General features: G+C 36.5%; 1 protein-coding gene across 3 annotated transcripts; it reads right to left on the reverse strand.

Annotated features, from left to right (window-relative positions):
• Positions 1–9,173: 9,173 nt before the first annotated feature.
• Positions 9,174–16,744, reverse strand: LOC110022829 (homeobox-leucine zipper protein ROC3). 3 transcript variants are annotated; one of them, XM_020721945.1, is made up of 11 exons: positions 16,351–16,744; positions 16,084–16,289; positions 15,857–15,974; positions 15,454–15,642; positions 14,745–15,251; positions 14,251–14,352; positions 13,948–14,160; positions 12,313–12,481; positions 11,956–12,224; positions 11,355–11,450; positions 9,174–10,043 (listed from the first exon to the last, which is right to left on the reverse strand). In XM_020721945.1, the coding sequence occupies exons 1-11, from the start codon at positions 16,528–16,530 to the stop codon at positions 9,630–9,632; spliced, it is 2,463 nt and encodes an 820-aa protein (XP_020577604.1). In that variant the 5' UTR covers positions 16,531–16,744; the 3' UTR covers positions 9,174–9,629. The 3 variants fall into 3 exon arrangements, with proteins under 3 accessions (XP_020577604.1, XP_020577607.1, XP_020577606.1); XM_020721948.1 differs by having other exon boundaries at positions 9,175–10,043; positions 16,084–16,274; XM_020721947.1 differs by having other exon boundaries at positions 9,175–10,043; positions 16,084–16,280.
• Positions 16,745–17,003: the final 259 nt, after the last annotated feature.

Genomic DNA, 17,003 nt, shown 5'->3' on the forward strand with positions numbered 1-17,003 from the left:
TTTAGTGCAATAACAACTGCAACTAGCTCTAAGTCATGGGTATGATAATTCCTTTCACGCGCCCTGAGTTTCCTTGAGGCAAATACTATAGCCTTGCCATGCTGCATTAGAACACATCCCAATCTTTAATGTGAAGCATCGTTATAGATCTGAAATCCATCTGTGCCAGAGAAAATGGTGAAAATTGGGGGTGTTATTAAGAAAATTTTGAGTTTCTAGAAACTCTGCTCACAAGCATGGGACCATTCAAACTTAACAGCTTACTGTGTCAACCTTGATAAAGGTGCAGCAATGCGAGAGAAACCTTCAACAAATCTCCGAAAGTATCCAGCTAATCCAAGGAAACTACAAATCTCCGTGACAATGCTTGGCCTCAGCCAATCCATTATTGCCTTAATCTTAGTGGGATCCACATAAACTCTAGCTCCATTAACAATATGTCCCAAAATGCCATTTCTCGAATCCAAAATTCACACATAGAGAATTGGACAGAAAGTTTATTCTCTCGAAGAGTATTCAGTACTAATATGAGATCTTGGCATGCTCCTCTTCATCCTTGAAGTAGACCAAAATATAATTAATGAAGACAATAACGAATCGATTCAAGTTGGGCTTAAAAATTATGTTCATTAAATCCATAAAGGCGGCAAGGGCATTAGTCAAACCAAAGAACATCACCAAAAATTCATACTGCTCATATAAAGATCAAAAAGCATTTTTTGAAACATCTTCATTCTTAATCTTCAAGTAATTGTTGCCCGATCGGAGGTCAATCTTAGAAAACACAGAAAACCTTGCAGTTGATTGAAAAGATCATCTATACGAGGTAGTAGGTACTTGTTCTTCATGCTCACCTTATTCAAATCTTTGTAGTTGATGTACAACTGCTTGCTTTCATCTTTCATCTTCATGAACAGAACTGGTGCTCCCCAAGGTGAAACACTGGGTCAAATAAATTCTTTATCAAGCAATTCTTGCCATTAGATTTTGAACTTTGGAGTTTTACAGTAGTAATTCAATATGGTGCTTTAGAAATTAGAGTGGTCCCTTGAAGTAGTTCTATGGTAAACTCGATCTCACGATCAACAAATTCTTGAACTTCTGGAACACTATCTAAGCTAACATCTGATTTTTTCAGAATCTATCACATGAGCTAGGCAGCGAGCACATCCATGGGATATCAACTTATAAGCCTTAATTGCTGAAATTAGGCATAAAACAACTCCTTTACTACCCTTGAAGCAAAAGGGAATCAAGCCAGATATGCAAAAATTCACCTGTTTCTTTTGACAATCGATAATTGTATGATATGTGGATAACCAGCCTATACCCAAGATTACTTCAAACTCAACTAGTGGGGATATTATAAGAGTAGTAGGCATATATATATCTTTGATGATAATGTCACAATCATAAACACACTGAATAACGATCACAGATCAGTTAGATGGCAGAGTGATTGATCTATCTGATTGTAATAGAGAAATCATTGCAATAGTGTAAATTTATTTGATATGAATTGCCCCATAGCCAAAAAATAAACTTTTTAGTTGCTTTAAAATAAGGATGACACGTATCACCACATCAGGAACTTCATGAGCTTCTCCCTGCATCATAGCAAATTCTTGTGGTGAAATCGCTTTTCTAAGCTACTTCAGAGCTTGAATTCACTGAGGTTGGTACTGTACCATTGAGGGTTGTTAATACATCAACGATAATTGCTGAGGTTGTTGGTACTGCTGAAACTGTGGTGCAGGAGGACGTTGCTGATACGGTTAAAAAATCACCATTTGTTTCTATTAATGTTAAGGTTGAAAATAATTTTGCTTTGTTGGACCTTTTCCTTGATGCTTCTGAAATTATTCTTCATTTGACTTATGCTTCTTACTCTTGTGATGAGACTTCGAATCATTTTCCTGGGTGCTTGTTGCTTGCAGCTGACTTGAACTTTAAGGGGACAATCCTTAACTTTATGATCAGTACTAGTGCAATTGAAACATTTGTCAATGACCAAATGACAAGTCCCAGAATGTCATTCCTGCAATGAGCACATTAAGGATTTATTTTTGACTTTTGTGCTTGATGATTTTGATGCTGCTTGTTTTGGGAACTCCCATTGGCTTGTGTATCTGAATTCTTCTGCTTCCATGCATGTTTTTCCTCGCAAGCATTGATCTTCATCTCCACATGAATAGTTCGACCCACCAGTTCTCTATAAGTCATGCACTTGACCACCGATAGACAACTTCAAATGTCCTCTCTCTAGCCAACAAGTAGGTGATAGATCTTTTGATCTTTATGTTGATTAATTACTGGGATGAAACATAAGATCCTGGCAAATTGTGTCTGGTACCCCCGAATGGCCTTCTTCTATTGCTCCAACATTCTCAAGTCATTCATGAGCTTGACCCTGTCTGTCATAGAGAAACATAGTTCCAGGAATAATATTTTGAAATTTGATCAGGATACTACTGCATTAGGCCCAAAAGTGTTGCGACGGTGACTTTCCCACCAATCATCAACACCTTCGCGTAACAAATAATTTGCAATGTCCACCTTGTGGTCTTCATGACACTTTATTTTTTGAAGCTTCTTTTCGATATCATGGAGCCATGAATCAAACTAGATTGAGTTCACCAAGCCATTGAAGGTAGAAAGACATGTCTTGAAAAAATGATCCATTATTCAATCTGTAGCATTCACATTGACCATTACCATTGATTGATTGGGTTGCGTCTCAATAATGGCTATTTGTGGAGCTGGTTGAGTGGCTTGTACCGCTGGTTGCACAGTTTGCTTGATAGCTTGGACCACTTGTGCAATTTGGGCTGCAAAGTTAGCTTGTAATGCTTGGGTAACATTCTGTGTTAACACCTCCATGATAGTCGCAATGTTGAGATTTTATGTTCCCATTATCTCAGTGGATTGAGTGTGGTCACACGACGACGATTAGGGGAGTGGAGACCCCTGGGAACTGACACTTCATTTATGGTAGCTCTCTTAACTGCTTATCCACGAGCAACTGCAGAGCCTCTTCTCTTTGGAGCCATTCTAAATAATTGAAAGATACGCACAATCAAAATTAATTGAATACTGACTTGTCGGAATAGCCTATCCCCTACCCATACCTATGAAGACAAGGGATATGTGATACAAAGTCAAATAAGGTTAAATACAAAGCACAGACTCAGATACCACTCTGCGCACCGTGAGTCTGGGCGGTACAACTCGGCGATGCAGGGCTTGATGAAATGAAAGAAACCTGTTTTGTATTTTCAAAGACATACTTGCATACAATTAAAAGAAAAGAAAATATAAATTTTATTAATTATGAAAGTTCAATGATACAGCTAAACTAAATGTAGAAAATCAACAGAATCAAAATAAAAAAGATAACACGAAATGACTACTCAGGCCCATAAGGAGAACATAATAACTAAATAAGTACTCAGGAAAGAATATCAAACGAGGAAACTAAAAACTGAGAAACCGACTCTTGTGGAGACGGTCCTACTAGTGGCTAAATAGAACCCGCCATGCAAAAATTAAAAATGAGTTTAACAAACTTAGTAAATAACAACTATCTATTAAAGCATAAACGACAAGGGCAAGGTGACATGCAACATGAACCACAAGTAAGAAATAAGTCATTATATGCATAAGTAACACTGTAAGACCAACAGAAGGGGTAAATATTAATTATCCATCCCGTTTGAAAATATGCAAGCATTTTTCCATTAAGTTTCTTCTTATTATGCTTTCATTTATATTTATATAGTCGGTTTTAACTGACACCCTGAAATCGGGAAGGTCAAATACCAACCAAAGGAAACATGGCGATTCCCTATACAATTGTCATTCTATGGGCCCGTTAGCTCGACTTACCAAATTCCAAATGGATTCTACCTATCTGCACACCATCACACACAAATATGTCAAATTATTTTCACAAGTATAACATGTTAAAGTTATAATATTTCATGCAGACATGAGATGTGACATGCAAAATTCATATAAGTGCAGAAAAGGCAGAAAAGGAAAACATCATATTGCAAGATTAAATCAAATATGCAGGAAACTTTACATCAATACATTTAGGCAGTTGGTTGCTCAATATGAGCGATAATAGAAGCATAAAAAAATGAATATAATAATTATAATTGAAGAATCAAGTCATGTCTCACAATCATATATAATAACTATGAATGAGTAAAAAATTATAAGATTTAATTCCCCTAATTAGGAAGGGTTTGTTTATCCTTCAATAAACAGTAGTTATTTACTTCGATGCAGCAATCACAACACTTCTACAAATTCGACGGTGTAACAAGCAATCCTACACAATTTAGTGCAATTATTCTTATATATTTACTGAATTAAGTCCAAACAAATCGATCATTATTATTATAACTATTATTTATTAAATTATTATTATCATTATCATTATGTGTGTGTGTGTGTGTGTGTGTCAAAGAATAAAGTCATTATCATTATGTGTGTGTGTGTGTGTGTGTGTGTGTGTGTGTATCAAAGAATAAAGTAATAATAATATAGAATAATGTCTTGTTTGTCTTGATGGGGAAGAAAAAAAAATGATTTCTAAATTAAATTTTGTGAAATTCACATACATCAATGTACCCAAATTCTTTTGCAGAACCTGGCCAATTTATTCAATGGGCTGAATTAGCCTTCAACCTAGCTAAACCCAAATCAGATGTAAAACAAAATAAAATTCTAGGCTTGAATCTGACGTAAGGGTTAATCAGGTTGACCAAACAATTTGAGCAATTATATCAATTTTTTTTGTAGAATTTAGAAATCCAATTATGTGTAGTAATTAGGTAGTATCTTATTCTCTAATTTGTAATTAGTTAGACTTTATTAAAAACCTAATTTCAGATCAAACTTGATAAAAAAAATTAATAAACATGCTAAAAAAGAATTTGTAATTCTACCCATACTTGAGCTCTGTTCAAATTTATAAAAATAAAATAAATAAATAACTAAATAAAAGAGCTCGAATAATCTCATATTTGACTTAACTCAATTATTTGAGCAATTATCTCTCTCTCTCTCTCTCTCTCTCTCTCTCTTTCTCTCTCTATTTCTCAATGTTTGCCATCCTTTTAAAAGAATTCAAAAATATTGAATGGTTATAATTTATTGGAGCAACAACATTTATTAGATATTTTATATAATACCAATAACTTTTAACTCTCCTAAAACTTGATCATTCAAAATTTGGGGGAGTTAATTATATAGCACTCAAAATATTAAAAGCACGCATATTAAACAATTAAATTTTGCTAATTACATCATTTAGCGCTCTTATCTTGTCATATGCTTAAAGATAACTAGTATTATAACTCGTTAAATTAAAATAACTAGATATTATTAGATGCATGTGTAAGAGGCTGATAATGATTAGGAAGAAGACTAGAATCAACATAAACCAGATTGGGTTAAGAAGAGACCAACTAAGATCAAGAATATATTGCTTATGATAAAAAAAAAAAGAGCAACTAATTGTCCCCTTCCTAATTATTAATTTCAAACAACCTCTTCATGATCTAAACTGTCATCTTTATTTGAGCCAAGGTGACCTCTGTGCCCAATCTTCGTAACCTCTTTCAGGTCCTTTTTTTGGCTCATGGGCATGAATAGGATCAAAAGCACAAAGGAGACTCGGCATAAGAAATCATAAATTTGGGTTACACAACTAATTAACATCGACTTCAAACGAGAGCTAGACCACATGATTGAGACAAAAGACATAAGGAAAATGCTTTGGTAGGAATTTAGTTGAGATTAAAAAAAATTGAAAATTAAATCCACGCATATTATCAAGTCAAACCAAAGCAAGTATGGTCCCCAAATGTCCATATATATTATGACCACATTAATATATGTGCCAATTGTTCTTGAGGTTCATGTCAGTCTTTAGCCTACTTTTACCATATTAGTGTAACATTGCACATTAGTGGCTTTGATAGTTCATCACTATAATTCAATGGATTTAAGTGCATGATATCAGATACCACTGAAAAATTTTCATTTAAAGGCATGTGAAAGCCTTTAAATTTAGTCCCACAGGAGATAATTTCCAAATAATATGGCCTCAAACCTTAGCATTAAAATTGAATTTAACCACTTATACATTGGGCACTGTTTAAATAAATCCTAAGCTCAAGTCACCTCTAACCATTGCTCAATACATCAACTCCCTTTTATATTATCTCATTTATTAGTTGATTTTGTCAATATTTTTTTATTGATAATAGACACTACAGGTAAAGGCAGTATGATCGATGGCATAACCGACGGTTTATTGTGCCTCACAAATATCATGTGAAGTTCTCACGACTTAACGATAGATAATTATTTTTTTAAAATTTTTGACAGTATTAATACTCTCAAATCCGACGCTTCTTCGTAGAAGGAATTAGACTCATCGACATTGTATTTCGCCGATTACAGTCTAAAATAAAATCGACTGTTGCCACTCATTACTAAGCCGTTGGAAAGCATCCTCCTGCAACTCCTCTTCCCTCTCCCAATTTCACCCTAAATCCCTTCCCCTCCTCCTCTCCCGGCAACTCAACTCTTCCTCTCACGGTTGCACTTGCCACCATCATGGCTTAAAGTGACCACCAAAACCTTGAGCTACGGGATCGCGACTTACAGAAACAACCGAATCCCTCATCTTTCCGCTCCGCCCTTACAGCAACCATTGAGTAAGGTATGATTGATCGTGCCGTTTCTTCCTCTCCGCTCGTTCCTCCTCTCTCGTTTTCAAACTATTTTTTGTAATAGTATACAAACAGTCACCACTCTAGCTAGCTGGGAAAACAACTGTGTGATCGTGGCTTACAGAGACCACCATCTTTCTTATCCTTCCGCTCTGCTCCTACCTGAAACCCATCAGGAAAGCAAGCTTGCTCGCCAAAAGGAAGTTTGCTTGCTCCTACCTGAAGATTTACATACATACCACTAAATTCCTATGTATTTATATATCTAAAACTTAAACTTTGTATTTTAATACAACTTTTCATGTACATGTAATGTGGCATGTATGCCAAAAATGGGATTTTAGGTGTCAGATATGTAATTACATAAGAATTGAGAATAGAATTTCCTGACTATATCTCGAGACTGGCAGACTATCTAGTCTTATAGTAGGCAAAATTAAACTATAAACTTCATTTATCAACTTGGGATTAGAATTTCTTTAATTTGTTTGGTTGAATTTGGTTGTTTGACCTTGTAAATCTTTAAAAGTTGAGAGAGATGATTTTGAATTCCCTAGTTTTGATTGAGTCAACGTTGAATTGAGTACCAATTCCATAGTTTAGAACCACCTAATGCTCTAAAAGTTAAATGAGTTCGCCTTTCTATTTGAGCATCGAGTACTAAGCTCAGCCCAAATCCAGTTCCTCAATTAATGTTTATGTTTATTTAACACATAAACAATTCTTATGTATTTACATATTTAACACCTAAACTTTTAGTAGGATCTGATCTGGATCGGGCTTGGATCGGATTGGAATAACAATAAACAAGCACAAGGCATGTTCAAGTTGGATCGATCTTGGTCACGAGCCAGAAATTACATTCAAGCCGACTTGTTTACAATTTGAGACAGCTCCGAAATGAGTTAATCCACATTAGATCAGAACAAATTTTAGTAAGATTAATCCACGTTCTGATTTCACACGTAGGGTAGGTATGTGAAGTCAGGGTTTAGTGTTTTTAAAGTCTTATGTTACAAATGTTAGAAACTTACGGATTTTAAATTTTATGTTATACATGTGGTACGTTGGGTATGTCTGTGAATTTAGCTCGAACAACGATATTTGCTCGAAAATTAATCTCGGATCGAATTTCTTTCGAGCCGACCACAACTTCCGGATACCGTTGACCACCATTGGCTATTGCCTACTCCTTATGGCAATACACTGTGAATCTCAAAGCAACTACCGAATCGTGTTACCACCGAAAACAGTACCCCGAATCTCCACCACAATTTCGACCATCGCTACCTGCCAACTCTGGCCGCTGCAGCCTCTTCCGGTCAAATTCAGCCACCGTTTCCTCTAGCGACTCCGGTTGTCACCTCCTATGACTGCCGCCTCTTGCTAGCTTCGACAGCCACCTCCGGCCATCTCCAACCGCTGTTTGATTGCCATCGTCGACCACTATCAACAACGGCTCGCTTCTTAGGTCGAAACACTATGTGAAGCAACCACCGACACCATGAAATAATGTAGAAACCCAGGAGTCAATGCATCAACCCAAACGTAGTGCCACCCTTGAAGATGGTTTCCTACTACGGAGCAACGAGTTTTTTTGTGCATGAATGTTGTAACTCAAGAAACTATGTAACCCTCTTCAGCATGCAGAACAAAAAGTTGTACATGTAATCACAAAGTTATAATGAAAACATTTAACTAAGCAAGGCCCCATGACTTTTTTTCATTTTTTCTTGTTTTTCATGCAAAGACTTCTAGTGTCTCCCTACTGATTATCTATTTTTATCTGTGTTAAATTTTCATGCAACCTTAAGACAATAATTTATTACTCGGCTACCGTGAATTTCTTATCACACATCAAATTGTAATTTAGTTAAGCTTACAGAAAAAGTCAAACCAATGCTAGCATGGGTCGCTAATGTCTCCACCATTACTCCACTAACATCCCTGCCAATTGTTCTTCAGTTCACGTTAGTTTGCAGCCATCTTTACCATAGTTGTGTAAAAGTTAACTCTTGGCTTAAATAGTTCATCACTATAATTCAGTGGATTTTAAGTGCATGATATTTGATGCCATTAATTGTTTTTTTTTTTCATTTAAAGGATATTGTCACATTTTTTAATAACATTTAAAAAAATTAAAAAAAAAATACAGCCCATTATTTATTAAAATCAAAACACTAATTCAAAATTAACAAAAATGAAAAAGAAGCATTTACATACACACCACATAATTCTTATGCATTTACATATTTAAAACTTAAATATTCATATTTACACCCAAATCTTTCACACAACATCAAATATTTCAACATCACTTTCTTTCTAAACATCATGCATGGATTCACGACACCAATATTTTATAAGTAAAAATATAAAATTTCAGGCCAAGATAACTAAATACATAAGATATCTAAAAACAATTGATCCAGATTCATCAAATGGCAACAAAGCCCAAAGCATAAAGTTATAATTAAAAAGTTTGCATACTGAAGAGAAATAATGTACATAACATAACAGCAATGGCTTAGTTTTTAACAGTTCTGGCAAGCAGAAGAAGTCAATACCCGAACCGATTCGCCCTGAAGCCTCTTAGAAGCCCTTCTAAACACTTCAAATGACTCTAGGATCGCATCTGGTGCGCTCTTGACTGCCCCTCTCTCTCTCTCTTTCTTCTTCTTCTTCTCTTAATCCATTACACTAATCTTTAAATTTTAACTTAACACTACTCGAAAACTAATTTATTGGAACATAATTTTTTCACCAAAAGATTCAAAATGACCAAAATGCCCTCACAACATGTGGGAGTTTAATGGAATAGTGAGAAATGATAGTAAGGGTATTTTAGTCATTTTGAAACATAGCCCCTTGGGGCGGCTACTACTGTTGTTCTAAACTTGGGGGAGCAACAGTTGACACACTTCCGGCGAGCGCGTTGCTGATCTGGTGCACCGCGGAGAAAAGATGGTGGTTGACGGCGGTAACGCTGGAAAGATTGAGTTTGGCAGAGGGGACGGCGCTCGCCAGCACCTGCATCCCGACTGTGAGGAGACAGCCGACGGGGACGGAGTTGTTTGTGGCGGTGTTGGAGCACGAAGCAGAGGCCGGTTGTTCTGCAGGGAAAAGGACGAAACCGGTGGGGAGAAGGGGAATGTAGGATGTATCCTCACCGTTCGTCACGAGTTGAACGGCTCCGACATCGATTGTCGCGTAGACGATAAGGCTGCCGCCCGAAGGGTGTGTGCGGCTCTCCTGTAGAAGCAGCTCCACCTTCTGGGAGGAGTTGCTCGCGGCCTACATGCCACACATGAAAAAAAAAGTTAAATTTTTTTTAACAGAAGATTATCTAAGTCTAACAGCTAAACATTGGCTTTTACATTTATATCAACTCAACATTTTTATAATTTTTTGTAAACATAGAAAATATGAAAAATATCATCATTTTAATTTAAAAAAAAAGTAAAATGGACCATTGGACCATTTCATGCATGGATAGAATGAAATATACATACATATATATGTATGTATATATATATATATATATATGCGGGTACACATGTTTTAAAATTGCTTCATGTATTTTGGTTTTTTTTTTTTTTTTTTTTTTTTTCCGGGTGGAGTTGTAATGCGGAGACAGGAACCCTATAGGTAGTTGGGGATCCTCTATCTCAACATCAAACTCTGTAACTTTTACTTTAATTAAGGCGTAAGGAGCCACGAGTTGCTCTTTTTATCAAATATATATATATATATATATAATTGAAGTTTGGGTGAGATATGTAAATTATGTTTACAGTTGATTTGGTGCGTTTTATTTCTTTTCATTAATTATTCAACAGATCTTTGGAAACTTTAATAAAAAAAAAACATATTTGCTATGTGTTTTATAGTTCTATATATATATAACAAAACAATGTATTTTAAAAATTTGTAGACTTTGGCTTCTTCCAGAAATAAAAGCGTTTGGTTTGACTGTTTAAGATGAATGGTAAGTTGGTAACCCTAAAGGAAAAGAGCCCAGGGCTAAGGGTTTCTGAACCCCAAAAGGAAGAAGTAATGCAACAGCTAGGTTGGACTCTAGGAATCAATCAAGAGCTCATTTAATATGGCATCATTGACAAGTCTGCTGCGCCATCCTCATTTTTGTCTACTATTTATTGGTGAAACATTAATTACCGTCAATAGAAAGCAGTTATTATGGCTTTAATAGCTTCTATTTTGATGCCTGTTTTCTATCAATAGGTAAAAATGCAGAAAATTTTCATCTTTGTGCCTGAAAGATTACACTGTACATGATATTTTTTCCAGGAACTATAGGCAATTAAGAAGCAATGGCGGATGAAATTAAGAGAACAATTCCAAACTTCTAGTTCATGTTTAGAAGCCAATGATGTACAAACTTGATATTATGATTCAGCATAAAAAATTTCCATAGAAGCATGATTCTTCCTCTAATGTTTTCTCAAACATAAACTGCAGGTCATATAGGCACACTGCATAACAGTGTCTGAGTTCTAAGGGTAATTAATAATTTCAAATTTTCATTTAAAATCTTAAATTATTGATGAAAATTAACCTTAAAAAGCCATGAAAATAGAAACTTACATTTACGCGTAGAAGAGACACGCAGTTCTTAGGATGCGAGCCATTTGCAATATGATCAATCTCGTGCAGAGAGTTTCCGCTCGACAAAGCGTCCAGCTGCACGTAAATCAATATATGAAAAATGTTTAATTCAAATATACAAAAGCTAGGATTTTTTAACCCTTAACTAGCCTTCAGCTAACAGAACTATATATATAATAGCTAAAAGCTTCCAAAACAAGTCGTTAAAACAGAAATTGCTTCACAAACTTCTTTTTTTATTTTTTTTATTTTAGTAGTTAAAACAGAGACTAATATTTAGAATATATTTCATAGCTTTGAATGACATCTTCATGTGTAAAGCTAAACTTCCAAGAGGGTTTTTACATGTCATCAGCTATACATTATTTTTTTCAAATGCTGAATAAAAGGTTACAGCATTACGTAACCTAATGAAATTCAAGCCAAAGTCTGTACAATCACAACTTCTGAATAAAAGGTTTAAGGGTTAGATATGTAAACACAGAAAAATTGGGCAAGTGTATGCAAAAGCCCCTTTTTTTAATATAAATCTCCTACTTTTAACTGTAAAAATAAGAGATTGATTGATCCTTAGATATACCTGAGACCTTCTCTGCTGATCGGTCAAGAGATCGAAGACTTGATGGTAAGAAAATGGAAGCCATGCGGTGGATACTGCGGACAGAATAACACCATTAGGCTGCCCCGGCAAAGTATTTTTTCTGGTCGTTACTCTAATTGTATCATCTGGTGAATCAGAAAGCGCAGTCCATGATTGTCCTCCAGATGAAGTAATACTAGCATAGAAGGTCCTCACCATTCTGTGTGATAGCTTTATTATGTTCTTCCTTCCCTCTGGTGTGGAGATTACTGATAATACAAAGTCAGCAAAAATTTATATTTTTTTTAAAAGATTGAATTTTGATACTCTAGGAAATGTCAGATGGGGGAATATTACCTCCCAGATCTGAAATATTTGTGGCCATTAAAGCTGCTAACCGTTCGCACTGTAGCTGTAAAGCCGATAGCCAGCGAGTTGCTCCAAATCCCATTCCACTGTTAACGAACTGAGAAAATATTTGGTGTATTGGCTTATCTTCCACCTCTGCTTGTTCTATCCACGTCACCTAAATAAAAAAGTTAAAATGGCCATACATCAAAGCTTCGTTTGTTAAACATTGTACTGTTCTTTTTCCGCAAGAGCATTACTGTGATGATTTTAAATTATTATTATGAGATTAAGGATGAAGATGAGAGATTATTTAGAAGCAAGGCAGTAAAAACATTACTAAACAAAATTGTTTTGAGCTAAGATTGCAGCGAATTGAATGTTGGAGATAAGAGGAGTTAATGCTAAATTGCAGAGCTTGTGGTTCATGGAGGGTACAAGTGTTGCGTTCGGCCCCAAGCCATTATAGGCCTCACTAAAGACATGTTCAGTACGCAGTAAATATGAATGTAAAGGCATTAATGTGCATTGGTCAAATAATATATTCCCAGTTTATTAGAATATAAGTTTAAACCCATATTTATATATATATACTGATCTTATGTTAAGAAACATGAAAAAGAGCAGAGAGTTAAGCTGTTTAATTAAATTAATTGTTGTGTGGTTCTTTAAGCATGTTTGAATTGTCCAACACTTGGCATAAAGTATAATAAATTGGATCTGCAGAGAATAACAGTAGAGACAAAACACTATTTTTCTTTGGGCTAGCCTTTTTGCTATTCTATTTTTTTCAGAATGTTATCACATTATTTGTTTGGCTTTTTTTTTAATTATGATCTGCAGATTTTTGTGAAGAGAAGCAACTTTTCAAAAAGATCAAAGTTTTTATCTGGCTTAAAAAAAAAAAAGAAAGAAACGAGTTATATTACTTAGAACAACAGTTAGAAAAGTGACTTTTTTACAATAGCTCCTCCACAGCTACTTCTACAATGAGCTGCAACCTGCTTCCCTCCTCTAAGGACTCATTGGTTACGTTTAGAAAGTAAAAGGGTTTTACAAAATAAGTGTTGTCAGAATCAATCACTCAGTTGATTGATTGTAGTTAATTAGATATTTAACTTAGACTTCAAAACTAAAAACTAAAAATAAAGCTCTAGTTTTCTTGCTCAAATCAAGATATATATATATATTTATAGGAGCATTTACAAACATAGCACTTAATTCTTGTTTATTTACATATCTAAAACCAATATTTGCATATCTAAGACCTAAAGGTTAATTTTTATATATATATGTCACCTTACCTAAAAAGATGTATTTTAGGTATCAAAAGTTAAAATAATGATATTTCTTTTGTGATATGAAAGATTTGAGTTGTATAAATATAAAAAGAAGATTTTAGCTAGTGTTAGATATGTAAATACATAAGAATTGAGTGGTAGATATATAAATGCCCCTATTATTCAACATTCCATGCTCTTCAATAAAAAGCCAAGCTTTGGTGAAGTCAAGAAAAATAGGCCTGTTCACAACTTACATTTCTTGGAACTTTTAATAAATAAGCCTATGCTCAATAAGAATAATACTGCAACAATTTATTAAAAGATGAATAAAAAAACAATTTTGTTAAGAAAAAATACGCACCTTTGAGTATCCATTAGGCATGCTTTGGATGACGCAGCCGGAAGGCCTTCTCCTATACCGCATTAGGGGCATTTGTATAATATCCTGAAGATTGTCCACTGGAAAATCAACAATTGTCCACGTACCTTCTTCCACATTTTGCTGGCAATATCGAAAGAAATATGCCTCTCGTGTAGGCACCAGAGGTGAAAGAACCTGAAACTCTGCATACATCTAGCCCCCGGAAATAAATAATTAAGCTGATGAATCAGAGCTTGTGATGGGGCTCAAAAGTGATGAGAGTTTATAAGTTTGATTAACTACCAGGTGAAGAGAGCCGCTTCCATTACCAGGGAGGCCAGTTGTAATAATTTGAATTGTTTTTGCCTTGGATACAATAGAGGGGAACATTTCCAACCATTGATTCTGTACATGTTACAAAGGCCATTGAAGAATAATTTCCTCAGTTTGTGATATAAAACAATGCATGAATCATCATCATAAATATACTTCTGTAAATTCATCCATGAATTAATGTAAACAAAAATGTCATAAAATTAAGAAATTGTAAAGATAAATGATCATATGTTTGAGCGGGAGATACATAAACCTATAAAAAATAAGATTTTATTTAAAAAACTTCTAAAAAAAACTAGGATAAGAATAATCATGATGCCTACAACGAGAAGTTCGTGTCTGCTACCCCACACATAAATTTTCAGCCCCTACATTAAAATCATCTGACATGAGAAATAACTTAAAAGTCAACTCTACTGATAAAACGCAGAATTTCAGTCTACTGCTGGTATCAAACTTACAGCGTCCATGAATGCATCCACCAGAGTTATGCCGTTCATGATAACCAGCCCGGTATCTCTGGTCCCCTCCACCCTATACCCACCGCCACCCATCTGCTTCAATTCCATCGGCCATGGAAACAACCTTGCATGCTCTTCTTCATCAAGAAACTCCACCGCTCCCTCACCAACACCATTGCCGACTTTCTTCAACCAAAGAGGCTCATTCACCCGAGACATTCTCAGCATCTGTTCGGCGGCAGCCATGGCGAGCTCGAGAGCCAGAGGCTTCTTCCCTTCCATTATTAGCATGCCGGCGAAAGCAGAGTCCTCGTCGACGAGCCCGGAGCCGAGAAGCATATCGCAGCATGACCCCGCAGGGGGTGGGGGAAGATCGTGGAATTGTCTTGAGTATGCTCCCATGTCCAGGTCCAGTGATGGTGGAAGAAGCAGATTAGGTGATGAAGGTAGCAGGGATCGGCCGCCGCCGCCGCCCAACCTTCCGGCAATGCATGACAATCTATCGAGCTGTAAAGAGTTTTCATGCATACATCAAATAACAATAATAAAATAAGCTCAGAATATTTAATTTATATTACACAAATCTTAAGAAAATCTAAAAATTTTACAATTCACATCCAAAGGAAAGATGTAATATTTTGTCAAAGGTTAGATGGATGAATTGTCTTGATTTCGGGTTTTTACAGCTTGTTTGAGTTCGGAGACTGACCTCTTCCTTCAAGCGAGCGTTCTCTATGCGGAGGTGGTGCTCGTCAAACGACATTTCGCCGAGCATCGCGGGCCCGCCGCAGTTGGGGCAGATAACGTTGCGGATCGCCGCTTGCAGCCGGTAGTTCTCGTTCTTCAGGCTATCGTTCTCCGCTCGCAGGATCACGTTATCCGACCTGTCCTGTTGCGCCTGCGGAGCACCACAACCAATGTACAACCATGAGACTGATACATCTCCTTGGCCTCTCTCAAAGCATATCTTATTTTATTTTATTTTAGTTTTATAATTGGAAACCAGTAAAAATATATTTGTTTTCCAATTTTTTTATTTATATAGTATTGTTTTCCACACGTGCAAAACAAATTAAGAAACGCGTATTAGAACGGCGGATTAACATGCGCACCTTCATCTGTGTCCGGCGATTCTGGAACCAGAACTTCACCTGGCGAGGTTTCAGGCCAAGCTCCTGGCTTAACCGGAGCCGCTGTTTATCGTCCGGGTGCGGGCATTCCTTAAACAATCTGATTTTTTACCCGAAATGAAAATATTATTTACCTATTCTAGAAAAACTAGATGCATCCGAAAATTTTCTTTTTTCTTTTTTTTTTTTTTTTGGATTTTTAGTCTTACGCTTCCATCTCCTGGATCTGCCGTGAAGTGTGACGGTGGTAACGTTTCTTCTTCGCCGGAGCAGAGTTCGACGGCAACGTTAGAGGTGGCGGCGTTCCGTCGTCGTTCTCCTCGCCGCAGCTTAGTCCTTCCAGATGCCCGCTCCCGGAGGCGCTCTCCATCTCCTCCTCCTTCCGGGCCTGCTCCTCCTTCTGCAGCTGGAATAGCTACAGTATTTTTTTCTTATTTCTTCTAAAAAAATATAAAAAAAAAACGATTTTTGCTTACCGGCACCGTGGGAGGGAAGGAAGAGAAGGGCACAACGCCTGCCATGAAACCGGCTACGCTTCCAAGATTAGGGTTTTGGATCTGGGAGGAGAAGAATGGATCAGGGGATACCACGTTCCCTCCACCGCTTCCTCCGCCGCCGCCTATCATCGACGGCAGCACTTGACAATCTCCAAACATCCTCGCTTTATGTAAATATCCAAACGAAACTATACTAATTCTCTCTTTCACATCATAGTAGAAAATTAGCAGAAAAAAATTGCAGAGAAAGCCTGATGAGATCTTCCCGAAGAAGACTGAGGAGAAGAGTGAAGAGGAAGAAGATATGGGGAGTAAATACGGTGGACTGTTTCTCGCTGGCGAGGGGGGGAGAGCGCACTTTTTTTGTCCTATTTTCTTCTTGGGGCTCGATCCCTCTTCAGCTCTCCAGCCCCTATAATTCAATTCCCATATCTCACCTCAATACTTCGTTCCGGTTTTATCCTCGCTCTCCTATGCACTGTATTCGATTTTATTGACTTAGCAGTGGGGGTATTTACGAACTTTAACATTAATGCCCTGACGTAACGCCACGTGTCCGAAACGTCAATGGAGGAGTCGGCGGAGTCCTGGGTGCGTTTCGAGTTGAAAATCGGGCCTTCTAAAGTCAAAAC

This window comes from Phalaenopsis equestris, unplaced genomic scaffold (assembly GCF_001263595.1).
Source record: "Phalaenopsis equestris unplaced genomic scaffold, ASM126359v1 Scaffold000202, whole genome shotgun sequence".
In the NCBI taxonomy this organism is placed as follows: Eukaryota; Viridiplantae; Streptophyta; class Magnoliopsida; order Asparagales; family Orchidaceae; genus Phalaenopsis; species Phalaenopsis equestris.

What these genes read in the sequence shown, in the direction of transcription:
- LOC110022829 (XM_020721945.1), bottom strand. Translation starts at nt 16,530, where the DNA reads ATGTTTGGAGATTGTCAAGTGCTGCCGTCGATGATAGGCGGCGGCGGA. An exon ending in TGCCTAATGGATACTCAAAG is followed by an intron (nt 12,482 to 13,947) that starts GTGCGTATTTTT and finishes TTTTTTATTTAG; the next exon opens with GTGACGTGGATAGAACAAGC. An exon ending in TGTCTCTTCTACGCGTAAAT is followed by an intron (nt 10,044 to 11,354) that starts GTAAGTTTCTAT and finishes TGTGGCATGTAG; the next exon opens with GCCGCGAGCAACTCCTCCCA.